Raw genomic sequence first — 26,212 nt, 5'->3', positions numbered from 1 at the left:
GTCTTACCACTGACAAACAAAGCATGGTGAAAAGTCTTGTAGAACCCTGTTCACGTTGTGGTTGCTTGCATTTTGAAATACAAAGTACCATTTGCTCCATTTCATCCGTGTCTGCCCTCTTGACTTTGAAGGGCTTCTTCCATGGCAAGCAAAAACAAAAGAAACGCTGATACTGGAGGCAATGGGTCAACAGGAACAGGAAAGCTTAGCCACCTGATATACTTACTTGTGGAAATTCGAAATGTGCCTTGTAGAAGCAAATATTGTCAAGTTTAACTTTGCTAATAAACTTAATGACTGGCACTTACCTTCACTGCTAAACCTGCAGCAAGTTACAAACAACAGGCATGGCACTCACTCTCCTGAGCCTCAAAGTTAGAGAAGAAAGAGGCAAGCACTGAAGAGTTTCACTGCTTTCTTTTTGGTTTTTATAGCAACTATTTATTTTTATAAGTTCTCATGCATTTTGTCCTGCCACCTTCTTCATTCTGTTTGCATGATATACTTCGTTACCTGCATGGCCTTCATGTCCACAGCAATTTGCATTTTTGCCACTATAACTCTATACAGATAATACAGATGTGTAAGACTTGCCTTGCCTTTGCCTTTTTAAAATATTTCTATTGAAAGAAATATTGGGGGGTTTTATGCATCAGTGTTGACACTAACCCCATGAAGCAAATTCCCAAGACAACAGCCAGTTGTATAGGCCACAATCAATTACTTTTATCTATGGATTATGGCTTCCAGTCTATACTGCCACCTATATCAAAGATTCTAAATGTGATGACCATGGGTTTCCTACAGCCCATTTTGTGGCGGTGGCCACTTCCCATTCTCCAAATTCTACAAGTATCCACTGGCTTTACAAGATTGGGGATCCTGGATTCCAGGACACCTGTATAACTGGTCTAGAAATATAGCAGGTATATTCTTCAGTGAATGCATCAGCCTGCTCTGAACATATGAAAGATAGCAGGGGCACAGATTTCTGCTCTTTGTGCCAGGAACCGAGTGCCAGCTTGCTGTATGTCTGCTTGAACCTAAAGAACCTAGAGTCTCAACGTGCAAGAGGCCCATGCAGGTAAGCATCCTTTGCAACTTTTATCATGTGGGTGAAACCTTTGTACTTACAACTTGGATATTGCCTCCACCCTGCAACGTAGGGATAAAATCTAAGAGAGATCAAGATAATTATATTGGCTTTGGGATATTTCTCAGATCCAGATGTTTAAAATTTCTTTTCAGATAAACAGCCCCAAATGTTTTAAAGTAATCAAGGCTCTAACCCAGGGATTCCCGACCAGGGTTCCAGGGACTCCTGGGCTGTGTGAGAGCTTTGGAGGGGGCCCATGGCCTCTCCCCTCCTGCCTTAATGGACTCAGCCACAAGTTAGGGAACCAGCACTTCAATTTCTCCCCCTCCCACCTCCCACCTCTCAAGGGTGAGTGAGTTGTAGGCCATGGGTGTAAATGTCAAAGGGAGGAGAGCTGGCTGTGATGTAGTATGGGGGGACTGGGCTGTCTTCTTGGCTTCCTGCCCTTCTTTCTGGTCTATATGAGATGGAGCCACTGTAGTGGTAGTAAAAGTGGGGAGGGAGCTTTCAGAGGCATTGCAGGGAAGTGTGGCCAGCTGACATCCCTTCTGGGGTCTTCGAAGACTGAAAAATTATTTCATTAGCTCCATGGTCAAAAGGTTGAAAAAGGCTGCTCTAATGTATCTTGACGTGAGAAAAGTTCAGAAAATAGTATTAACATTAACATATCAACCAGGCAAATATTGTAAGACAGAGTTAATTTACATTTGCTATAATATCCTGTCCTTTTAAAGCACAAGGTCCATGGATGGTAGGATAATGGAATCGTGCATATCTATTCCACCACAACCGTCCCCGCTCTTCTCTGCCCCTATGTACAGCTCACCTACGTGCATTGTGTATAACATGTATAGCACCTATACACATTCATTCTTGTGTGCATAGACTTGTAAATGCGTGAGTGGGTTGTATGTTTTGGACAGGATGCAGAGTAGCTGCTCCTTTATCTCATGGTGGAAAGGCAGGGATCATGCTCCCTGTTTGAAGATAAATGTAGGATACATTCCCCCTGAGAACAGCTACACCATCTTTATCAGAGCAGATATCACTTGGGATTAGGGAGACAGCCACATGGATGGTGCTGCTAGGAATATAGCCAAGGGAGAGAGCATGGAGACAGGGGACATCATAATAGAATTCAGTGCTGATCTTTCCATAGTAGTTCTTGGCTCCCTCTCTTGGATTCTGAGCTGGAAAATAAACCTGTGAAATTAGACATCTTGTGAGCAAAGGCCCTTTACAATGAGACAGGCAAATAAATAGCTCAGTTTTTTGGTATTCTCCCATAAGACATATCATGAGGAAATAAATGTTCTTCTCTTGCTGGAAATAACTGAGTATTTAAATCCTACTGACGAGTAGACCAAATGGTAATAGGGCTTCTATAATCCTGAGAACATTCTGTCCCCTAGAGGATGAAAAGCCATTTCACCTGGGGATTGCTGGGAAGAATGGTAAAGAAGATCTCTTTTTCTACTTACATCATATTTTTGTCTCTTCATCTTCTCTAAATACTCATACTTCTCAGTTTCCAGATGACATAACCAGTCCCACATTTCCTGGGCCTTTTCCCTGTGTATTGGTGAAGAAGAAAGATGGGGGGATAACTGAAACACTACACGTCATAAATTCTGTAAACATCATAGCACTAGCAACCTTATTGCCAAGCATGCATATAATGAAGGTTTTCACATATATTCAAATTACCTTTGAGGCAATCTCCAACATGTTGCTAATTAGCAGTTTATATATGCAACAATTAGGTGCAAACTTAAATGGACTCCGGGGAATGGTAGAGGACAGGAAGGCCTGGAGGATCATTGTCCATGGGGTCGCGATGGGCCGGACACGACTTCGCACATAACAACAACAACATATGCAACAATGATTGGGGCTGTTTGAGAAGCAGTGTAAATATTGGCAATTAGTGCTTACAAGTGCCCCTCCTCCCAATACTTGGGGGGGGAATCTCATTTCCCTCTTACTTTCTCAAAAGGCATGGTATGGCCCTAGGTTCCCTTGCAGCCATTGGGCACACTGCTTCTCACTGCTCATAGCAGCTCATTTGAAGTTACTCTGAACAGATTCACCAGACCCACCACCTTCCCATCCCCACCCCCCTCAACAGCTCATAGTAGTTACATACATATAGCAACCTTATAAACTAAGCTTGGTAATCCTGCTTGATCCTTGAATCTGTCAAACATCTACATTATGCTGTATGCTATTTTATTTCTCACTTTCTACCTTTATGTATGAAGTGGTAATTTCCATTTAATTGTATCTGAGGAAGTGTGCATGCACAAGAAAGCTTATACCATGAATAAAATGTTTTTTATTGTATTACCTGAAGCAAATACCTGATTTCAAAATGCGGAACATGTCATTTTACCTCAGTTTGTCTTCAGTAAGATGGTCAATGTTTAGGGGTTTACGTCTTTCTGCCAGTACTTTCTTCTTCAATTCCCTAGCAGTTTGTTTCTTTCCTCTCTTCTGATCAGCCTGTAAAGAAAAAAGTATTTTCAGAATATCACAAGGTACACCTCTGTATAAAGGCATTGAAAACATAGTTGTCTTTAGTAAGAGAAAGCTGTAACTTGTCATGTCCCAAACGGACAGTTCTCATCCAGTGAAGGGAGCTTCCTCTAGCATGAAGCAAGCAAGAGGTAAGAAATGTACCTGTTCTTTCTTGACATTTCCCATTGAATTTCTCAACTGACAGCCCACTCACATTTTCACCTTTGTACCTCAGTGTAGGAAAAACTACCTGAACATTTAAAAAAAATTATTGGTCATTACGGACGCAAGGTTTAGGGAAATTGTATCCTAGGTTTCTTAATTCCATAGGATCACTTCCAGCAGGCCAGCTCAACCCTATTTCTTCCTTCCCCAAACTTTTTCTTCCCAAGTGCAGTAGATACTTACAGATCAACAAGAGTCTGGAAGTCAATGGGTGTAGAAAGTTATAACTCTGTTTAGGAGGTTTTTGTCACTGGGGAAGGCTAGACTGTTTTCTTCCTTACTAGTGTCATAGTACATTATAAGAAAATATGTGAGAATATGCTGGAAAAAGATGGGAAATTGTCTGCAAAGTTTAACCAACTTGCTGATGCTTATACAAGAAAAGAAAAAGAAAAAAAGCCTAAGTAATGTTCCTTGAAGCTTTTTCTTGAGTTGAAGATCGTTCTAGTTCTGTGTGGTAATATATTTCATCTACTTTTAGGGAAATACAACTAAGGGGATGTTCAGATGTGTTCACTTACCACATTCATGTTTCCTCATTCCTGTATATTTATTTACCTTAGCCAAATAGCTGCTGTAGGTAGCACCCATGGAAGAGAGAGCCTTCTTCTTCTTCATGTCATCTTCAGCCCTTCTCTTGGCATCTTCTTCCTCCCGTCTTGCCTTCTCCTCCTGTGAAATGGACAAGAGAAATTGCCCATCATTAGGTTTGGGATTGGTAATAATATGAGTGGAATAAAAATATCTCCATCCTGAAAGGGGTTTGGCCAGGGAGGGGGGGTGTAGACTGTAGAGTCAGGGGGGGGGAGAGAGCATTGTAAAAATGGTCTAAAACAATCTGCATGGCTTAATGATGCAACCTGCTTTTACATGGCAACGAGATATCATAATGTGGACAAACTTACAGCAAGCCTGGCCTGGCGTTCTTTTTCCTTCTCAGCGCGGATTCTTTGCTGGTCAGCCCTTTCAGTTCTACGCTTCTCCTATCCATTGAACATGGAAGGGGGAAAAAGGCAATATGGAAGTTATGTACAAGTCATTTATTATTCTATCCAAGACCATCGGAATATAACATCCAAGCAAATGTAAAATGTAAATTGCTGTATTATGGTTGTACTAGTAGTGAAACCCATTGCATGCTGTAATGCTTTGGTGTGCGTTTAGTGCCTCGCTTATAAGCTGGCAACCCTAAGAAGAGGTCTCTCTGTGCACAGTAGTCAGGTTCATGTACATTTAGGAAATGTGGAATTCCAGAACATGAACCTACACCTATCTGGCAACCTTACCTCCTCTCTGCAATGTTTTCTCACCTGAATAAGCCAAGGGGTGCTATGTGGCAGGTTGGGTGGCCAACAGAGGTATTATACTGTCTTGAGGTCCCACTTCCAAACCTTAAGGAATATTTACAGACCAGGAGTAGCCAACCTCCAGAATTACTGCTCACCTCTAGACTATAAATATCAGCTTCCCAGGCAAAAATGGCTGCTTTGGAGGGAGGACTCTGAGCCATTGTACAACATTGAGGTTTAGGGGTGCCAGCCTCTAGGTGTACAGCTCATCTCTAGCTCTCTTCCCTCATGTACACCCTTTCATACATACACTCCTCAGCTAGCATCATCAGTGGCTTGACTGGTGATATTTGCCCTTGTAAAGCCTGAGGCCTACTGCTGGTAACTGCAGTGTTCTGTTGTTGTCCATGGGCCAAGTTGTTGCCTAATAAAAGTAGAACATCTAGTTCCCCCCAAAGTCTCACTGTCTATTTTCCTGTAAAGCTAACTCTACTTGAAATTCTGGGCCACTTATGCCTTTGATTTTGTAATACCTTCCAAATACGGATTTTTATTTACCAGGCCAGCCTTAAGCAAACTCACTTCGGTTCCTATGTCTCTCCAGCCAATTAATTGTTTATTTACAGTTATTTACGGGCTTTAAATATTCCTTATTTGTATCTCCCTACACTTTCCAGACTCTAAGGAGCCTTGCTGGTCTGTCTGTCTGCACCCAAAATTATAAGCTCTGTCTGGCAAGCGCTGGCCAGAGTCCATAGCTCAGGCTGGACACACCCGCACCACTCTACCCCAATCTCAGCCTGTAAGACTCTACCTCGACGGAGCTGCCTGGGTGGTAGAGAGGGAAGCAGGGAGTCTCCGCCAGAGGTCACTGCTGCCCTGAGCAGTCCCGCTACAGCCTTACCAGGCTTTGACCTGCTTAGGAGGTGAGGCTGGAGACCGTTGTATTTTCTGTTTTATTATATTAGATTCCTCCTGATAGACCAAAAATGCTTTAAATAACTCCTGCCCGATCACCTAATGGAAGAAATCCACACTGAAACTGCATGGTCCAATCCACAAATCAATTAAGGGGTCTGAACTGATGACCAGTTTTCCATGAAGTGAGCTATCTTACCCAGGAAAAGATGTGGCATCTGGCAAGTGGCAGGAAGATGCCATCCTCTATCAGATGTGGAGCAATACATGTTTTACATTTATTCAGGGTCACTAGTCTCTAATGAGATTACAGAATTCACTTCAACTCAACTGGGTTGAAGTTCATTACTTTAAAACTAATTCAAGGGCCAAATTCCCTCCCCATAGCTATCCAAAACAGCAGTGCTTGGAACACAGTTGCATGGCATTAATTCAGTTATGACAATGAAGTTGTCACCACTCTGAATCATTTTCTCGTTTGGGAAAGAGAAGGGATTGTACATTGAGATTTAGTTCTGAAATGACATATTATCCTTCTGGAGAAGACATAGTTGTAGAGATCACATCACTGAGACGTACGATTCTCTCCTTGAGAGCCAACAGTTCCTCCTCTTCTTTCTTTCTTCCTTCAAAGTGACTATCAATCAAGGCTTGAAGTTCAATTAAGTCTTTGTTCTGCCTCTTCTTTTGGATGTCCTGGAGAAAGAAGAGAAAGATTTTATGCTAGTTATTATGACAGTGATTATAATGGTAATAACCTCTTGTCTATATCCTTTCATATAATCTTTTACTAAAAATTCCAAATATTTATTTCCTTCTGTGATTCTTGTTTAGGGAATGTGTAGGGGTGGGATTCTAGAATTTAAATCCTCTTGGCTGAAGTATTTTGAAAGTTTAGAGAAGTCTGGTAATCTTATTTATTTGACAGGAACCAGTTATACTCACATCAAAGTCTACTTTCTCACCCTCTGGGATTTTAGGTGCGGTCAGCCTAGGCAAGTGAGAGAAACATAAAGACATAAAAACCCCTGTGGTAAATGTTCTCAGCACTGCTGTTCACAAACATAATTTAAACTTGTTAGGAAACATAGCACAAATTAGGAAACATATATGGTGACCTCTTTAAGCTAGGACGTCAAACAGGCTAAAAAGCCAAATTCTCCTCCCATGAGATAGGTCAAGTGTATTTTTTTTCACTGAAGCATCGATTTTATCTTAGGCCTTAAGCTGGAAAAAATGAAATTATGTTGCAATTCTGACTACGTATCTTTAAAGTTTCATAAGATGACTGCAATGACAAAGAGTTAGACTCTTTGTTCTGCAGGGCATGGCCTTCCTAGCACAGAAGATGAATACATCTAGGTTTGGGGTATTGTGGGATGCTATGGTGATCTCCAAACCCTGACTGGGCCACAATACTTTATGCTACATTTTCTACTGTTACATAACCCTCACACGCAACTGAAATCATAATTTAACTTGCTATAAAACTTCATACATGAATTAACTCCAGACAAGCTCAAAGTTGTCATTGACCAGTTGTCCAGAAATGAACACCATTCTACAGTAATCTGTTTTGATATATGTGGCTCACTTATCTTAGTACGCTGTTGAAACTATTGTTCATATTAACAAGGATCCACTGCTGATGAAAAGGATTTCTGTCAGTGAAGCACAACTTGACATCCTGACTTCCACTGTAGTGCTAAATGATTTCTGAAATGCTACTCCTGGGTGACAAGGGACCACCAGGAACAGCATGGGGGAGAAGTCAGAGGTGTAAAGCAGGAGAATAAGTGAAAATCACATCTTTTCTATTTGAAGAAATAACCTGGTGGACAGAAGCCTATACTATTATGAACATAATAGTTGAATTTACTGTTAATCCCTTTCTAACTCCCTCTACATCATTCAGCCTCTTTGTTTTTTCTCAGATTCCTGTACCAGCTCTCCTAGGGTTTTCCATACCACTCTACATTCCTGTAATATCCTTTCTCCATCATCATGTCCTTTCCTCCCATTAAATCCCTTCTCAAAGGCTCCTTTTACACAGTCTGTCCAGAAAAAAAGTAGGTATTTTAATTCTTTCCATCCCCATCCATCCATCTTTTTAATATATTTTATTTTTTTAAACAAGATAATGACATATAAAGGATACAAAAAGGAGGGACTACATAGCAAATCACATATATCAAAAACAATAAACTATCGGATATGGAACAGAAAATATTTATCCTCAACATACCCTTTATGACAATTCTCAAGACATTCTCCACAAAACACAATGGTCTACTTCTTACTTCAAACATTTTGAATATTATAAATGATGTGTTTTACTACTATTAATTTTATCATTACTATATATTTCATCATGTTATATATTTCATCATCACTACATACTAGCCACGGCTTCCAATATGCCCAAGTTCAAAATGAAGTCTATTATATATCCCACAATAAATAATAAAAGGTATTTCTGTTCAAAGTCCACTTCCTTATACCTTTTATTCAAAACTCATTCTTCTTGTGCACTGTAATATGTTTATATGCATGACAATACATTTATATACAGTTTTTAAACTGTTTCTCATTCTCAGTTTGTCTCCTGCTTACATAATGCTACTCCATCTCTCCTCAAATTTTAAAATTGATCTGTTTCCCAAATAAGTTCTTAATTTCACCATTATTGTATAATGGGAAAGATTATTGTCCCATTCACCTAAGATGTATAGATGATTCTAGCTGCTGCCACTATATATTCAAATGTCTTCCAAAACTGTTGGTAATTTGTTAGGCAATATTCATAATACCATATTATTAGTTTCCATTTACATTTTAATATATTCTGCATATTCCTATGTATTTTCTTCCAATATCTTTTTGCTTTTTAAGAAGTCTACAACATATGGTAAAAGGTTATTTCTGTACCTTGACATGTCCAAGATTTTCCATTGTAGTTCTTATCTACTTTCTCAATATCTTTTGGGATAATATATCATCTGCAAAACATCTTGTACTAATTTTTTCTTAACACCTGACTGGCTGTCAACTTAATTTCTTTTTCCCATAACCATTCCCATTGGTGCATATGTATTAGGTCTCTAAAATTTTGCATCCATGTAATCGTACATTTTTCAGTTTTTCAGTTTCTAATTTAAGTAATCACATATATCCATTGTAATAAAGAACATTTTTGCTTTATAATCAGCAGTTCAAACTTCATCTTTCTTTAAATAATTGTGTAAACCTCCATCTAGGTCTACTAATTCAATTTTACAATTCTGTGGCCTGGATTTTTAATATCTTCTTCTTTTTGCATTAAAAATCTCATTATCATTTTTGTCTTATAGCCTAAAAGGGACCAAATACTTTAAGATGTTCCATTATATATTGTGACAGTTACTGTGGATCCAAAACTGTTGTCTGCATTACATTTCATTTTAAATTTTATGCCACCCACTTTTATTCCTTTGGTCCTTGTGTTTTGTCTGATCTTTGTAGTTAATGTCTATATCGCTAGGATAAATAATAGAGGTGAGAGGGGACAGCCCTGGCATGTTCCTTTTTCAAATAAAATTGCTTCTGTTAGTTTTTATATATTAAAATCTTTTCTTGTTGGTTTTATATACTTTGCATACAGTTCCAGAATTCTGCCTTGCTGTCAACCCATCCAGGCCTGGTGCTCTGTCCTTTTTCATAGTTTTTTATTAACTGAAAAATTCTTGAATTGTTATTACGGTTGTTTCTTTCTTCTTCCTACAACAGTATGCCAAATAAGTTCCTGATTTGTTTGTATATTCAAAAAATGACTTTGTTTTTAAATTTAATTTTTTTCTGTATCTCTTTGATTTCTAACATATCTAATTGATTTTTATTGTCTGATTTCTACTAATATCTCTTGGGATTTTTTAATGATCTTGCTCCACTCTCTGATTTTTTTCTCCTAACATGTGGGTATGTTTTCTGCGTGTGTGTTTGTTTTTTAAATTCTTGGCAGCTGTTGCTAGCAAGATTCCTCTAATGAAAGCTTTATTTGCTTCCCAAATGCCATCCGTTCACCTTTCTGACTTGTTGACTCCGGTATCTCTTTTCTTGCAATAGCCCATTCCATGCCACATGCAGCATGAACTGATACTGTTCTGCAAGTTCAAGTTCCAAGTGCACTGTTGCCACTGTAAGAATGGGATGGATATCCTGAACTTATACCACCAATTGGGTGTGGGGTGATTTTACATTCAGTTTGCTGCATTTCTATTTCGATTCTAACACTTCATATTTACCATCAAGAGCATGACACTGAACTGCAATCAACCAAATGTGGAAATTAATGAGCATATGGTTGACAGTGCTTATTCATTCCATCTGAAGGCACAGAAAGATTTATTACTTGAAAAATAAAAATCATGATAGCAGCAGGCATTTTACTTACGTTGGTACTCTGGGCTTCTTTTCTATATATGGATACGCAGGAAGAAACAGAAGGCAAGGGAAGATGAGAAAGAAAATATTGAAACAACCAGGAAATAATCTCAATTTGGCTTGCTAAAACAGGCAATGAACTTTAAATCCATTTGGTTATACCTCTGAGACATCAGAAAGGTACAATCTGCAACAGTACTTAGCAGTTAAAACATGGCTGAAAAATGAAATTAACTTTCATATATATTAAACATAGAACCTGGAAGTAGCAATGTCCCATTGGTTCTAATTTTAAAATCCTGTGCTAAACCAAGTGCTAAGCATGAATTTGAAGGATTATCTCATAAAATCTCTGCTGGAGGTGGGGGAGGGTTAAAGTAAAAGGTAAAGGTAAAGGTAAAGGTATCCCCTGTGCAAGCACCGAGTCATGTCTGACCCTTGGGTTAAAGTAAAACTTGAGTAATAAAAAAATCCACAGTTTGTTGTACAGAGTATCACGTGCACAGTTTCATTGTAGGTCTTGTTGAACTTCCTACCTCTAAATGCACAAGGCAATTCACTAATCTGAAGAACAGGTTGAAAATTATGCCACTTTCCCCCCGTACCATTTGTTTTTGCAGGGGTAATACTATTTTGGGCATGTGGTAGTTTTGCAGTGATTTTGCAGTAATAATAATGTTCTGGGCAAGATTTCACCTTTGTCCAAGACATATTTCAGATAAAATAAGAAGTTTCATGCCCCTCCTCCCTATTTTTTTTAATTAAGTCTGGTGAAGAGTTTTAGATAACTCAGAAAGTTGATTTTTGCTTTATATTTTTGTTTGATCCTTAAAAGATCTTATGTGGCATTTCCTTTCAAGGATTATGTAGTTGAATAGAAATTGCCCCAAAAAGGCTCTAAAGAAAAATAAGCTTAGGAAAAAAATAATTAGTATGATTAGTTCAACCAGAGAATTATAAGAACTGATGCAAGCACAGGGGCTATCTAAAAAAAATGCCACGCATTGGGGGGGAGAGAAGAGAGACAGTAATGTCAAAATGCAATAAGGGAAAAGGATAAGTTGATAAATGATGTTAGAACTGTTTTGTGTTATAACCTTTTCAGTTATTTTACTGATCCTGGCATTAAAAGCTATAATTATGTACTGGCAAGATTTTGTTATAGGTTTTCTCCCCCATGAAAACAAAACACAAATGCATAACATCAAAAGATGTAGTTTATGCAGAGGAAAATGTCCAAATTTATGACTTATTTAAGATGTTTCCATGAACAAGGTACTATGAAAAAAATAGGATCACCATAGCAGAATCCTTTCTTGTGATGCACTTTACTATATCTCATATTACCCTTGTTCAAGGAGTTATATAGCAGTTCTGTAAAACATAATTCCACAATGATATTGCCAAAAGAAGGAATCCTCCAATGCTTTGTCTAAAACAAGGGGGAGGGGGAAAGGATGGAATTAAGAATACATTTTTAAAAGGAAAAGGTGCTGGTGATCTCATGCCCAACAGTCTTGAAGTCTCCCTTTAGAATCTGAAATGTAGAGAAGTTCAAAAGTCATCAGTAGGAAATGCTGATATTCTACCCAATGGCAGTCTCCACTGGAAAATCTCAGATCTCTAATAAGATTGATGACATAACCAATATTGTTAATTTATATCTGCAAGTTATTTGAGCTGGTCTGTTGAGGATGAAAGTCTGGTAGTTTGAAAACTCGTCTGGCTGAAGTAAAGAAAAGATGCTGTAGGCTAGCAATCCCCAACCTGTGGGCCACGGACCACATGTGGTCCTTTGACTAATTGGAGGTGGGCCCCAAAGGACACCTTCTCCCCCCCCCCCCAGCCCTTTACTTCATCCCCCCCAGCCCCTTACAACACACTTCATTGTTGTGGCATATCTGTATCTTATTTTGAAGGGATGTTTAAACATTACCATAGCGATCAGAGAGCTCTAGGGCAGTGGTTGAGAGTAGAGGAGTAAACTACCCCCCCCCCCCACCGGGCCTCAGTTAAAGGCATTGAGTGGTCCCCGGTGAGTGGTCCCCGCCGTTGAGTGGTCCCCGGTGATAAAAAGGTTGGGGACCACTGCTGTAGGCTATTCACAACAATATGATGGCACAAAAGAGTTGCTCATTTGCAAACATGATCACTTGGTCTGGTTTCCTGGCATTGCATTACATGAGAATTAGAAATGTGTGTGTATTTATATTAGGGCTGAATATCTCTTCCAATGACACAAAAATCACAATAGTCTCGTTCTCCAGCTGTAGGTGAAAATCAAAGGAAAGAAACCCAGACAATATGCTAGCAATATTTGCAAACCACTTGATACCGTGTCCTATTTCTCTTCTCTACCCATCTTTCCCTCTTCTAATAATTAAAACCATCAATTTCAATGCTGTCAAAACAAAGAGGAATAACACGGGGAAATGGTTGGTGATACCATGCTCCCACATGAAACTGGTTTGCAGATTGTGTACTACAAGATAACTAAGACTGTTTCAATTGACGTTGTTTTTATTTTTTTAAAAACACCCCTGAGTATATGAATTTTCCCTGAGGATGTGAGGGAATATTGGCTTGTAACTAAGATATTGAGGGTCTGAAGATGCTGGATAATTATTAGCTTTAATTATTGGATGTATTTTAATACCCTTTAGGCTACTTTAGACTTTCAGTCCATCAGTCATTCAAGGTCAGTATAGTTTATTCTACTATCCAAAGTCTCTTTTGTATTATGTGCTTACTTGCTCCTTTTAACTGGATAGTCCAGGAAATGAACCCCAACCTTTCTGTATGTCAAAGTGGGTGCTCGACTATCCCAATCACAAATATCTCCCTAGATCTCAATTACTGATTACTGAATAGTAATGCATATGATTTTTCCTACCTAAATGAAGAACTTTACATTTATCACTACTGAAATTCATTTTATCCATTTTAGCCCAGTTTTCATTTTGTATTCTGTTTCTATCTTCTGGTGTGTTTGCTACCCATCCTAGTTTAGTGTCATTTGCAAATTTAGTAAGCACCTCCTTTATTCCTTCATCCAAATCATTTATAAATATATTGAACAACACAGAAGAGTTGGTTCTTATATGCCGCTTTTCTCTACCAGAAGAGTCTCAAAGCAGCTTAGTTTGCCTTCCCTTTTCTCTCCTCATAACAGACACCCATGAGGCAGGTGAGGCTGAGAGAGCCCTGATATTACTGCTTGGTCAGAATAGCTTTATCAGTGCAGTGGTGAGCCCAAGGTAACCCAGCTGGCTGCATGTGGGGGAGCGGGGGATCAAACCCAACTCAACAGTTTAGAAACTCCTAGCCACTACACCAAGCTGGCTCTCACAGGGCCCAGGACAGAGACACTCCACTTGTCACTCCCCTCCAAGAAGATGACAAACCATTTACAAGCACCCTTTGGGTGCAATCTATCAACCAGCTCTTGATTAGGATCCATACTGCATTTTACCAACTTGCCAATAAGAATATCATGTGGAACCTTATCTGAACCTTACTGATGTGGAACCTTTCTTATGTGGAACCTTACTGAAATCAAGGTAAACTATGTCAACAGCATTCTGCTGATATAGCAGGGTAGTAACTTTCTCAAAAAAAAAGAGATAAGGTTAGTCTGACATGACTTGAGAAAGTCATGCTGACTCTTAGTAATTACAGCCATCTGATCTAGCTGCTCAAGGACCAATTGTCTGATTATTTGTTCTAAAATTTTGCCAGCTATAGATGTCAAGCTGACAGGTCGGTAGTTATCCAGAGCCTCCTTTTCCCCCTTCTTGAAGATGGGGATAACATTTGCTCACCTCCAATCTTCTGGCACTTCACCTGTTCTCCAAGAATTGTCAAAAATAATGGACAGAGGCTCAGAAATTACATCTGCAAGTTTCTTAATTACACTTGTATTCAATTCATCTGTCCCAGAAGATTTGATTTCATTTAAAGAAGCTAGGTGTTTATGTACACCCCCTAGTGATCCTAGGCCATAACTCTCATCCCACATCACGTGAAATGATTTTGCAACATTGAGCAAATGATATATGATAGAAAACATAATAAAGATGCTCAAAGAATGTTAAGTTGTAGTTGTTTTCTCCCTCACATTTGAAAACATTCAATCCTTATCCATGGTTCCACTATATATTTGTGAAATGCCCCTGTGGGAAGAGCGTGTCCAGGGTGTCTGGCCTTGAATATGGGCCAGCTACAATGGGCTTTAATTCTAGTAGTAATATAAAAGCAACAAAATTCCTTTTCACAAATCTGCCTCATTTTTCAATTTAAATTTCTATGGGCCCATTGTTCACTGTTTTCTTAGCCATACAGTCTTGGCTAGTGTGCATCCAGAATTCTGCAAAGTAGAAACTCTCATTCTGAAGTTAAGTTGCCCGATTCCTTGAATATTTTTGAGCATTATTTCTCCTGCTGTAGGAAAGAAGGAAAAGGTTCTGTGGCTCACAGCACATACCTTCTTCACGGGTTTCTTCCAGAAGTGCCATAGCAGAAGCAAACAGTAATGAGAGGAGAGAATAAAAGAAAAAGAGAATATATATGTGAATATTTGGAGCCTAAGAGGAATGAATATAGGAAAGAATAATAGGAATGAATAATAAGGAATGAATAAAGGAAAAATAATAGAGACACTGATTTTAAAGAAAAGAACAAGAATACTGCAGCATAGGCCCCTGAAGAAACTGTAAGGATGTGAAAAAAATAGCATTAGGTTAAAGCAGCTGTGAGTGTGATACATTCAAAGAAAACAAGCTGTTAAGTGATAGTTTATTAATAGGAACAGTTTATCTTGTTTCTTCTCTTCCAACATCCAATTCATGCACTCATGTATTCTCTGTACACATGTCAGAGGTAATATGAGAAATTTGGAGTTGTGTCACATACCTGGTTCAGGAGCTTCATCAGGTGAGAAGTATCATGGAACAAGATGTAGTGGACAGCAAGAGAATGAAAACAAGATGTAGCAGACAACAAGAGAACGAAAACAAGAGGGACATGTTAATTACAAGGTCTCGAACACTTTTTGTGAGTCTGGAATGTGGAAGGATAGGGTAATAGGGCATATTGATAATCTGAGGGAAAGAAAATTAGTAGCATTTAAAGGGGCATGTAAATGCAGCCAGATGGGAAGAATATGGTGGTGAATGGCTTTCATGAGGGCATGTAGACGAATTATGTAATTACTAGGGACCAAGCCCGTTGCATTCAGGATTACTACGGATGCTAGATTGGGAGTGGGGGGTGGAAGAACTCTGCAGATGGCCTCCCCTCCCCCCAGGACTTGGAAAGGCTTCAGGCAGCTGTTAGGGAACTCACCAGCAGGGGCAGCTCTCACACAGCAGGGTGTGAGCCTCAGAGGGAAGTGGAAGGAGGAGGAGGTGGTAGTCAGGGGTGGAGGATGGAAGGTGATTGGCTGGCCACTGGACAGACAGGCAAGCCGGTTGGAGGAGGCACTCAGGGGCAGGACAGGTGGGCATTAAGCACTGAGTGGCACTTAAGCCATGAGACATGCTCCTCCTCCAATGCCTTACCAGAAATATATTATGTGGAACAGATGGGGGGATGGTGTCACTAGTCCATTTAATGATCAGTGTACAACATGAAGGGTAAAGCTACATATATTTATGTTGCTTTTCATGGCATAGGGTTTCATACTTTGAACAAAGAGAGGTAGAAGTGTTCACAAATCTACATGGTTAATTTCAAGATATTCACTGCTATAATTTTAATATTTTAGTACCCAGGCATGCAAATAAACTAGCAAGAAACATTGTGGTTATGTAGCAGACTTCAATTTATTCTAATAACAAGAATAAATCTGATTTGTTATATTGCAGTATTCTTTTCACATCAGTAGATCAAATTTGACCTCAAATATATTAATCATATTGGCTTGAAAGACTTGATCCTTAATCTATATGAGCCACGATAAAATGAGGACAAAACTGCAGATAGTTTTTAATGTTTTTATTAAATCAGCCCATGTTTTTCACAATACTGCATTTTCATTCATGAATCCATTGACTGTTCCATAAAGCCCAAGTGAATTGATGTTCATTTAATCCATTGAAACCACCTATCAGCATCTCCTTAGTCCAAAGTTTCCTGATTCTGCAAAACTCTCTACTAGCTGTCCACTTAAGAAAAGTCTGTGCCCTCTACTCTGTACTGCAGAAACTTTTTATACCACTCCCAATTCTTAGACATAAGGGATGTTAAATCATATTATTTTCAAACAATGAAGGTTATAGGACTATAATTAAAAACCAAGCAAGAGTTAAATTATTGTTATCTCCTGTTTTCCTTGCTCCACCTTTGAATTCCTGTGCATACATTACCCCTTAAAAATCAGCGGAATTCAGAAGTCATGTCACATACCTGGTTCATGAACTTCATGAGGTGGGAAGTGTCAACACGGGAAAAGGAAGACAAGACAGAGGATTGTTACAACCTTGAACTTTCTCAAGTTAAGGTTGAAATAGATAATTTGAAAATAGGTTAAGAGGGAAAGTGAATTAATCAGTTTAAAATAAAAGAAGGGGACAAAAATGACAGCATGCATATATGATACAACAGAAGACTGAGGAACGTGCAAACAAATATTGCATGTTTTTAAAGAATATACTAAGTATCAAGTTGTCATATGTGGTATTTAATAATTATTCATGCTTTTTAAAAATTATATAGAGCTCCCTGCACATATTGTCTATCCCAGCAAGGACATTACCCCTTTATGCCAGGTAAATAATATCTTAAAGCTAAATCTCCTTCTGGTAGTGATATGAAAGCATAATCATGACCATTTAGCACCTCTAAAAGTATAACTGGGCACTGGGAATGAAGTAACATATAAGATGCCTGCCCATAATCTCACAATCTAATGAACATGATACACATTTACGTTATAAAAATATATGAGCTACTAATATTGTACACGATCATAGCTGTTGATATAAACTTTATCCCAGATATATTTATATAACTTGTTGGCCACTATGTGAGACAGGATGCTAGATTAGATTAACAACTGGTCTGATCCAGCAGGGCTCTTCTTATGTTCTTATGAATGATCTCCCCCTCCTTACCACATATCCCCAGATCTTGAGACATTTTGCATATAAGTTCCCTAAAACCTCAGGATCAGCATCAGGTGGGGGTAGATCACAGCATGTTGCAGAGCAAGGTGTTCTGGCTGCCCATGGGCTCTAAATATTTTTTGTAATATAGGGTGGTCCTGACCTGGAGGGCCTAGGTTTCTCCAATCTTGTCAGATTTCAAAAGCTACAGAAGTTGGCCCTGGTAGATGGGAGCCCATCAAGGACAATCTAGGGCAGAGGCCTGAAATACCAAATGACCTCTGTTCATCTCTTGCCTTGAAAACCCTATGAAATTGCCATGGAATGACTAAGGCTTAACAGCAGTTTCCAACAACAGCAATATATGGCTGGTTTATCTTGAGACCTAGGCATAGGGCAGACAATGTCTATACAAATAAAATTTTCCTGTATTTTCCCGCAAAAATATGGGCCAGTAAGATAAAGGCCAGTAAGTTTTCAATAGACATCAGTTGGTCTGTAATTAGGCATTAATTAGGCAACAGAGTTTGTATGAGTCAAGGTTAAGAATATGACAAGCATTCTCTCTCAAGAAACCCCTCTTGATAACTATGCAATATTTTTAACATCCCCTTCTTTGGTCACATGAACAACAGATAAATTAATGTGGAAGAGGGGTATACAGATTTTAAAGTATGACCCAAAAGAAATCACAAAGACAATGTAATTGGAGCAGGAATTTCCATGGGTAAGTCTAAACTTCAGTGTGTTAGATTTACTGTGTTTGACAGAATGCTGTCCACAGCCAGTTTCCAGCTTGATAACATTCGTAAGGTCATTGAAGTTCATGGATAACTTTTAGCTGGTGCATGCTAAGCATCTGACCTTATGCTGGAAAAAGGCTTTACTGTGTCCCTGCATGGTAATTCTCACCATTTGTTAATCCAAAAGACAAGCATGCAAAAACAATGTATTAATGAAAGCAATCCTAAGTGTGTAGGTAATGTGTTGCTCTCCTGTTCTTTTCCATCACTTTTGAATTGCTGCACACACTCATGTGAGATGGAAAAAGAAGAATCCAGAAATCAAATCACATACCAGGTTCATGAACTTCACCAGGTGGGAAGTATCATGGAACAAAATAGAGGCAATAGAAAACAATTACTTAGAGACAAAAGGGCAAGTAATTTACAACAATGTGAAAGTAATTCAAGTCAGCATTTAAAAAGAAGTCAGCTCATTATAGGAAAGCCAATTAATTAATTTAAATAAAGAGCATGTAGTGATTAAAAGTGTAGAAGCAAATTCAGCACTATGTATAGTAAAGAGCTAAATGCAGAGCATGCAAACACAGAGAAGAAAATGTAAAGCTATCAAAAGGTACTGATTATTTTTAAGCCACAAACTGCTAAAGGCTTTGTTTGTAAAGCTGTTGCATTCTATCTAGGGCATGTCTGTGCATATTATGACCCTGGAACTAACTGAATATATCCAGGTCAATAATTCATACATGTCAGAGATACAATACAAGACACAAAGTACCACACAACTTGATACATGTGTGTCCCTGAGGGAAAGCTACTTCTCCAATATTTTTTCTCTTTGCTCTTTGGGGTGAATGCTACTACCCACTTCCTCCACATCTAATATATTTCTATGGGACCTAGATGAGCCCTTGAATGTCAGCAAACTTATTTGTACCATATTTTTAATAATTGGCAGGTAGTAGACGAGGTATGCACAGGTCTCTCTCACTCACTAATCAATACCAGCTCTCATTTGTTGCTCTGCTTCCAACTATAACTTCTACTTTTCATGAGTCTTCGTGAGTTTACCTCATATCTGTTATGTGGTTAAATCCTCCTCCATAAATTGTCAGACTGATACAGAGAATATATTCTCTCCAGGGTGAGAGAATAATTGGTCATATATATGGTTTCACATTCATATGCTCAAAATATGGGTTCTACTTTGCAAAAGCTCATACAGGATCCCATGAAACAGTTAAATCACATGCCATTCATCATATCTTGTCATTCTGTGTTTCCATACATGAATGCATGTGGAAGTTGTCACACTGAAAAGAAAAATAATTGTGGAGTCTTCCTTCCAATGTGATGTTTTCAGTTAATATTCTTCCACATGGATTCCTCTAAAATTACTTTGGAATTGGCCCTCATATGAACAAGTGGACAGGGTGGCTTAGTCAAAGGCAGGGCCATAGAAGGGAAGACTGGACCACATAAAAACATCACCATTTAGTTCTGCCTCTCAGGTATCTTATTTTTAACCCAAAAACATTTCTGTTGAAGTCAGAAGAAAATGAACTAATTGAATGTGAATGGCTTAAGGCCCATAGTCTTACAGGTTAATGGCTGTTGTCTTCTACTTTGCAAAGTTTTTATCTGCTTCTCTTGCTGTATGGGATTACTAATGACACTGATGGTGGTCACACTTTCGCTTTGACACCCTTAAGAGATGCAATGTGCCATCAACTCTCCCAAACTGAGCAATCAGAACTGAGAGGCCTTGAGAGACACGTACCTTCTTCTTGAACTTCTTCAGTCAGGAAGCATGGCAAAAGGGGGAGAAAAGAAGGAAACAACAACAAAAAATTAAAGCAAGGAACACAAAAGCAGAAGCCTCAAACTGTTTGAGGTAAATTTGCAAGAAGAAAATGAGGAATTATGGGATTACAGTAAATGGGATAAAATTAATAACATATGCATGGAATGGAAACAATACAATGAGTATTGACCAGAAGTGTTAGGATGAGAATGACCAGACAAAAATGCATGCATATACCTTAACAGAATTGAGTAAACTTTCCTAAAATTCCATGCTTTGGAATTTTGTTAGAATTTGAGGATTGGCTGCCATGGATCTTTTTCTATGAATGGCACCACTTCCCCTTGGCATAAGAATCAAATTCAGTATATCAGTATACTAATGTCAAGTGGAGTGGACCCTATTGCAGAAATGGTTTTTTTGTAGAAATATCAATGTTTGGAAAACTTCAACAAGTTCTGTTATTTAACATTAATATTTCATATTGTTCCATCTGTATCAGTTCAGTCTTTTAACATACCAGCAAGGCAAATAAAAGGAGATTGGGGCAGGGGAAATGCACAAAGTATTCATAACTGAGCTAGCAGCAGCAAAAACTCAGTATCAGCAATAGCAACAGATAGAATCAGATGGGTAGCCATGTTGGTCTGAAGCAGCAGAACAAAATTGGAGTCCAGTGGCACCTTTAAGACCAACAAATAATAAACGTGTTAAATAAAACTTTATTGTTCTTAAAGGTGCCACTGGACTCAAACTTTCTTCAGCAGTAGAAATATTTTCTTTCATGTTAGTGCTATTCGGTCAAGTCTTTGGAGTTAATATTTCATGTTCTCTTCTTCCTTTTCTTCTGCCAGCTCAGGATTCCTTTATGCAAAGAACTCTTCTGTAAAAAGGAAGAGAGAGAAATCCAAAGACATCACATACCTTCTTCTACTTCTTCTGGTGGGAAACATCATGGAACAAGAAGCAGAGGACACACAAGACAATAACATTGAAATACTTGTTAGAACCTTCAAAACTTTGTGGATTAAAGCTGGGAGGAAGAAGTGGTTAAAAGGAATATTTGAAACAGGAATCAGCCACCTTGGAACAGGACAGATATGGACCAGACATACACATGAATCCAATAATCAGAAGGACATGAAACAAAATACACTCAGAGGACACAGCATGCAAATTTAAGAAGGAAAGCACCTAGCTTAGTTATTAGAATCACTGTTTTCCATCCAACAGAAAGAAAGATATAAAGTTAGATTAGAAGTGAAGAAGGGGGTGAATATAGCTTTACTAGGATAGGTTGCCTGTATAACCCTTGGGTATCTCTTTGTAAGCTTGACAAGTGGCTGAAGATGGAGTTTAAAAAGTCAACTCACAACAATCTACTCAGAGCACTAGATTTTTCTTGACTGCTTTTCAAGGACAACTCAAAAACTATGTAGATGTCTAGGAAAGGTTGTTGTTTATAAAGAAATACTGATATATAAGCATTTAACTTTTACAGCATGTTACACTTGGGTTGTTTGCCCCCAGATTTCCATCCAGTAGTATTTTTTAGTTCTCACAGATATGGATCTCCAGATTTCCAGCAGCTGCATGGCATTTTAAATACCATGACATTTCTGTCCCAATTCTTGTATTATTACTACTAGTATTAACAACTGAGTTTGTTTAGCAACAGATCATACTGCACAAAGCCAGTATGACCCATTATGCACGGGGGGAATAACGCACATTCGGGGTGGAATGGCGGCGACTAAAATCATCGATAACGTACGGTGCCGGCTGCAACTGTCCGCAGCTTCAGTGCATGCCGCCGAAAAAGCCGCGTTCACGAAATGCGGAAGAAAGCGCAGCTTCCGGTGACCGGGGCACAACCAAAAGTGGTGCCCGGATCGCCGCGTGCATAATCGGTTACTCTGGGTTTTGCCGCCATCGCGCCCCGTCCCATGCATAACCGGTGTGCTTCGCGTCTTCCTCCTCCGCGTTTCCCATGTGACTTGAAATCGCCGTTTCGGCGGCCGTGCATAATGGGCCTATGTGTGGCATCTTAGATGAATTACATGTTTCTCCCTAAGCTTTGAAGGGCTAAAAGCTTGATAAGCCAAAGCCTGTCAGGATGTGACATTAGTGCTTGTGGCCTTCATTGAATGGGACAGTGATGTAGACCAGTGGTCCCCAACCTTTCTGAGGCTGGGGACCGGCGCCGCCCGCGCATTGGGCCATGCCCATGGGCCGCGCCCATGATGCGCGGCCCAGCCCTGATTCCCTCTCCCTGCCCTCCCGCAGTAAGAAGCTTCCCAGGCTGCAAGCTTGCGGCCTGGGAAGTTTTTTACTGCGGGGGGGGGGGGGCGGGGAGAAGGAGCCACGGCCCGGCACCGGGTCGTGGCCCGCAGGTTGGGGCACTTCCTTTCAGGGAGGTGTATGAAAATGCTCTGTGAATATGATTCCACATCATATCATTAACATTGTCTTCATTAACAGTGTCCATATATTCTTTTCTAGGAATTTTTCCAAGCATGAAAAATCAAGCCTTAAAGGAAATGTTAATGTATCTTCCTGGTTCCACAAAATAAAGTTAACCAGGAAGATACATTAGCAGCAGTTCTGATATATGATTTCTTAATACAGAATACAGGAAACTAATAAGTAATTTAAAATGAAGTCTTGTTCATTCTGATTATGCAAGTTTCTTTGAAGTTCCCATCACAAAATTCTACATACAGTAAAATCATCAGTCATGAATTTGTATGGGAAAGTATTTTCTAAACTCCATCTTTTTAATATGCCTGTACTGATATTCAGCAACTTGTCAAGTAGTCAGCTCAAGATGACACACATTTGCCCATCCTATAGTATAGCAAATTGTACATTTAACTTATTGTGCCACTGACAGCTTATTTAGTCCTCAAAAATGTATTGGGATTTTTTGCCATTCACAAATTCAGGCGGTGAGGACTAAACAGTGAGGACTAAACAGTGAATTCAATAATCAATCAGGTGGTCATGTGGCTTTAACATGGATTTTTTCTTCAGCATTGCAGGTTTTGATGCTAAACTGAGATGCTGAGTTTTCATTTAGAATTTTGTGGTATCTTTGGCAGACCATAACAGAGATGGGTGAATGACAGGAACTGATAACATTGAAGATCAGGGGATCAGGGAAGTAAAAGGTACATTCCAGATGAGTTTTGGTTACCTTCTTCTTCATATTCTTCTGCAATGAGATAAAAAGCAACACAATCAGCAACGCATAGCAACTATCATAGAAGGACCACAAGGACTGACATAAAGACAAAAACTCACTACCTTTCTTTATAAAAACAATAATCCCATTGTCTTCTGAAAAATCTTACTCAAGAGAATGGATGCAACATGTGAAAAAATATGAATGAGCTTCTAACGGTGCTATCAAAATTATACTCTCTGAAATAAATGGGCTTAGAATCCTCTACAGAGCATTGCACCTCTCCAGGTAAATCCCCCAGAGGGTATTGCACTCTGCTAACACCAATTTGCTTGTGATCCCCAGTCCCAAGGATGTGTGCCTGGTCTCAACCAGAGCCAGGGCCTTTTCAGTCCTGGTTCTAACCTGATGGAATGAGTTGTCACCTGAGATTTGTGCCCTGATGGAGCTGTCAAAGTTCTGCAGGGCCTGTAAAATGATATTCTTCCACCAGGCCTATGGTTGATACTAGAGCAGTCTGAAGTTCTATGGACCTTCCTCCATCTCTTCCTTCCTGGTCCCCCCGTTTGATGTCATTTCCAATGTGAGGTAGTTGGCAGAAGGTGCAATGGGGCTGGGGTGGGGGGTTTAATGGCATTTTGCTGCATTTTATTATTGTAATTAATTGTATTGAATATGTTTTATTGTTGTAAACCACACTGAGACCATACGAGGAGAAGTGGTATAGAAATTAAGTTGTTGTTGTTGTTGTTGTTGTTAAACATAAGCTTAGACTGCAATTTATTGGAGTGGTCAATGACAGAAATTTGAGTTTGGACAATTCTGCCTTCATTTGGGTACAAATGGTTACATTGCATGGCCTTCAGCCTCATTCAAGTTTTACAGTTACTTCTGCAATTCAAGTTTCTTATCTAATAAATCTGCTCAAGGGGAAAATGTATTAAAATGTATGCATTTCTGCTTCTTTCCAAAGTTAAGATATGGCTATATCTACAAGAGCAAGCATCAAATTCTGCTAAAAGTTATATTTAGTTTCATATTTGGGGACAATGTAGTACAGTCTTTGCCAAAAGTATGTTTCTTTGTAGAAATGGCTGTACTATGAACATAAAGAAATACAGGAGTAAAGAACAAAACAATTTCCAGTTCATATCCTTTTGAAATAACTGATGTGTTTAAATCAATCTTGCAAAATTTAAATAGAGTATATGGGAAAAGAAAAAACACATCAAAATGAAATGTTTGGAGGCATCTGGAAAAAATGAAAAGGAAAAAAATATATTAATTTAAGTTAACCCGACTAATGAGTGTCAGGACTCACACTCAACAAAGGAACAGAAAAACAAGCAAAGCTTGAATGTATATGCAAGGGGAAATGGACACATTTCACTGTCTCCAGAATTGCAAAATGTGTCACCAGCAGGTGGCAGCAGCTGCACAACAAGTAAACAACACAGAGAAGGGACAGGTGGAATATGGTTTTGGGATAGGCTGCAAACCTGGATAAATGAGGGGTAGGCAACCAACTGTGAGAAACAGGAGAAGGGCTTCATGGCAAGGTCAATATGAGTCAGGATTTTATAAGCAAAGGAAACTGCATAAAAATTCTTCTAAAGGTCTGTCACAGACACAGACGGTTGAACATCACATATTCCCAGTGCCTGGATCTAAAAGAACCTCTGCCTTGCCAGCTCACAGTGTCCCTTATGTGACACAGCAATGCGGTATGAGGTTCCTTTCAATACATGGAAGTAGGTAGAGAGGCAGCACTGGCCCTCCTAGCGCTCACAGAGAAGGATCTCTGCTCCACATCTGTACTTAGCATCAAGGGATTTACACTTCACTTCTGAGACAGTTGTCCATCTCCTCAAATTCAGTGGGATCACCAATGGCATAGGAAGATATTCAGCATGAGGGGGGAAATGGCCAAAAGACCCTTGCTTGATGTGATTACTTACAAATTAACAGAATAACAAAAATGGATATCACCTTAAGCCTTCACCCTTGAAGATGAGTAAATTTCAAAAATCAATATGTATCCCAAAAAAGCAAATAGGAAAAAAATGAGACATTGATACATAACTGGAAAGGGATTTTCATACTCACCCTCTACTTGATCACTGTTGGAAGAGAAAACATAAAGGAGATAAAGGCCTGTTCAGATGCTACTTTACTTATATCTGTTGATGAATTGCTATGACATGCTAATACATATGATACTTTGTGTCAGCTTTCATCCCTCAGTTCTTAGTTGATGACAGAATAGGTGATGGAATTACCTCACAAATCAGGCCCAAGGGCTGTTTATTGCATGCTACACTCTGTGCCAAAAAGTGCAGTTCTCATTCTGTTAAAATACTGATCTTAACTTCAGATCTCTCCATTAAGATCCAACATGTTAACAATTTAAGCAATCTTCCACTATCAGTAAAAATTTAACAACCCGTATTCTTCCCCTATTGCCTGATTCTTCTGCTCTTTCCTAGGGCTACTAAAAAACAAAAAGTCCCAACCCTGTTGTCATCAGTATAGCATCCAATCCCCCATAATATTTTTATAGTGTTTGTACTCACACAGGTGATAAACCTGTGTCTGGCCGTGATCACTACAGATTACAGAAAAGAACACACAACAGAATGCTAAACAAAACATTCTTTCCACAAAGAGGAGATGACTTCTAGTGTAGAAGAGAAGCACTGAATTAGGTGAGCCCCATCTGTAATCTGAAGCAATACAGGCCAGATAGAGGTTTATCAACTAGACTTGCATTTCTGACTGCACTTGGGACCACTGCAAGAATGCAAACAGAAATAGTAGCATGAATATGTGCTAAAGAAATTGCCCTTTTTTTAGTGGGTCTCTTTATTAAGATGACATGCAGAGCCATCCTAAGCAGAGTTACACCCTTGATTTA

General features: G+C 39.1%; 1 protein-coding gene across 5 annotated transcripts in view; it reads right to left on the bottom strand.

Annotated features, from left to right (window-relative positions):
- Positions 1 to 26,212, bottom strand: part of TNNT3 (troponin T3, fast skeletal type) — a 43,591-nt gene that overhangs the window by 5,653 nt on the left and 11,726 nt on the right. The window contains exons 3-15 of one of the 5 annotated variants that reach the window (XM_077321503.1): positions 25,405 to 25,418; positions 23,311 to 23,328; positions 20,091 to 20,105; positions 15,376 to 15,387; positions 14,948 to 14,962; positions 10,475 to 10,496; positions 6,991 to 7,036; positions 6,625 to 6,741; positions 4,744 to 4,821; positions 4,397 to 4,510; positions 3,489 to 3,598; positions 2,578 to 2,668; positions 1,135 to 1,175 (exon numbers count right to left, since the gene is read on the bottom strand). In XM_077321503.1, coding sequence (XP_077177618.1) covers positions 1,135 to 1,175; positions 2,578 to 2,668; positions 3,489 to 3,598; positions 4,397 to 4,510; positions 4,744 to 4,821; positions 6,625 to 6,741; positions 6,991 to 7,036; positions 10,475 to 10,496; positions 14,948 to 14,962; positions 15,376 to 15,387; positions 20,091 to 20,105; positions 23,311 to 23,328; positions 25,405 to 25,418 — 693 coding nt within the window. The remainder of the gene's footprint in view (positions 1 to 1,134; positions 1,176 to 2,577; positions 2,669 to 3,488; positions 3,599 to 4,396; positions 4,511 to 4,743; positions 4,822 to 6,624; positions 6,742 to 6,990; positions 7,037 to 10,474; positions 10,497 to 14,947; positions 14,963 to 15,375; positions 15,388 to 20,090; positions 20,106 to 23,310; positions 23,329 to 25,404; positions 25,419 to 26,212) is intronic. The other 4 variants (XM_077321504.1, XM_077321506.1, XM_077321505.1 and 1 more) reach the window with 4 other exon arrangements.

This window comes from Paroedura picta, chromosome 2, assembly GCF_049243985.1.
Source record: "Paroedura picta isolate Pp20150507F chromosome 2, Ppicta_v3.0, whole genome shotgun sequence".
In the NCBI taxonomy this organism is placed as follows: Eukaryota; Metazoa; Chordata; class Lepidosauria; order Squamata; family Gekkonidae; genus Paroedura; species Paroedura picta.
The sequence above is the reverse complement of the archived record's forward strand: the minus strand, read 5'-3'. Positions and strand labels throughout refer to the sequence as shown.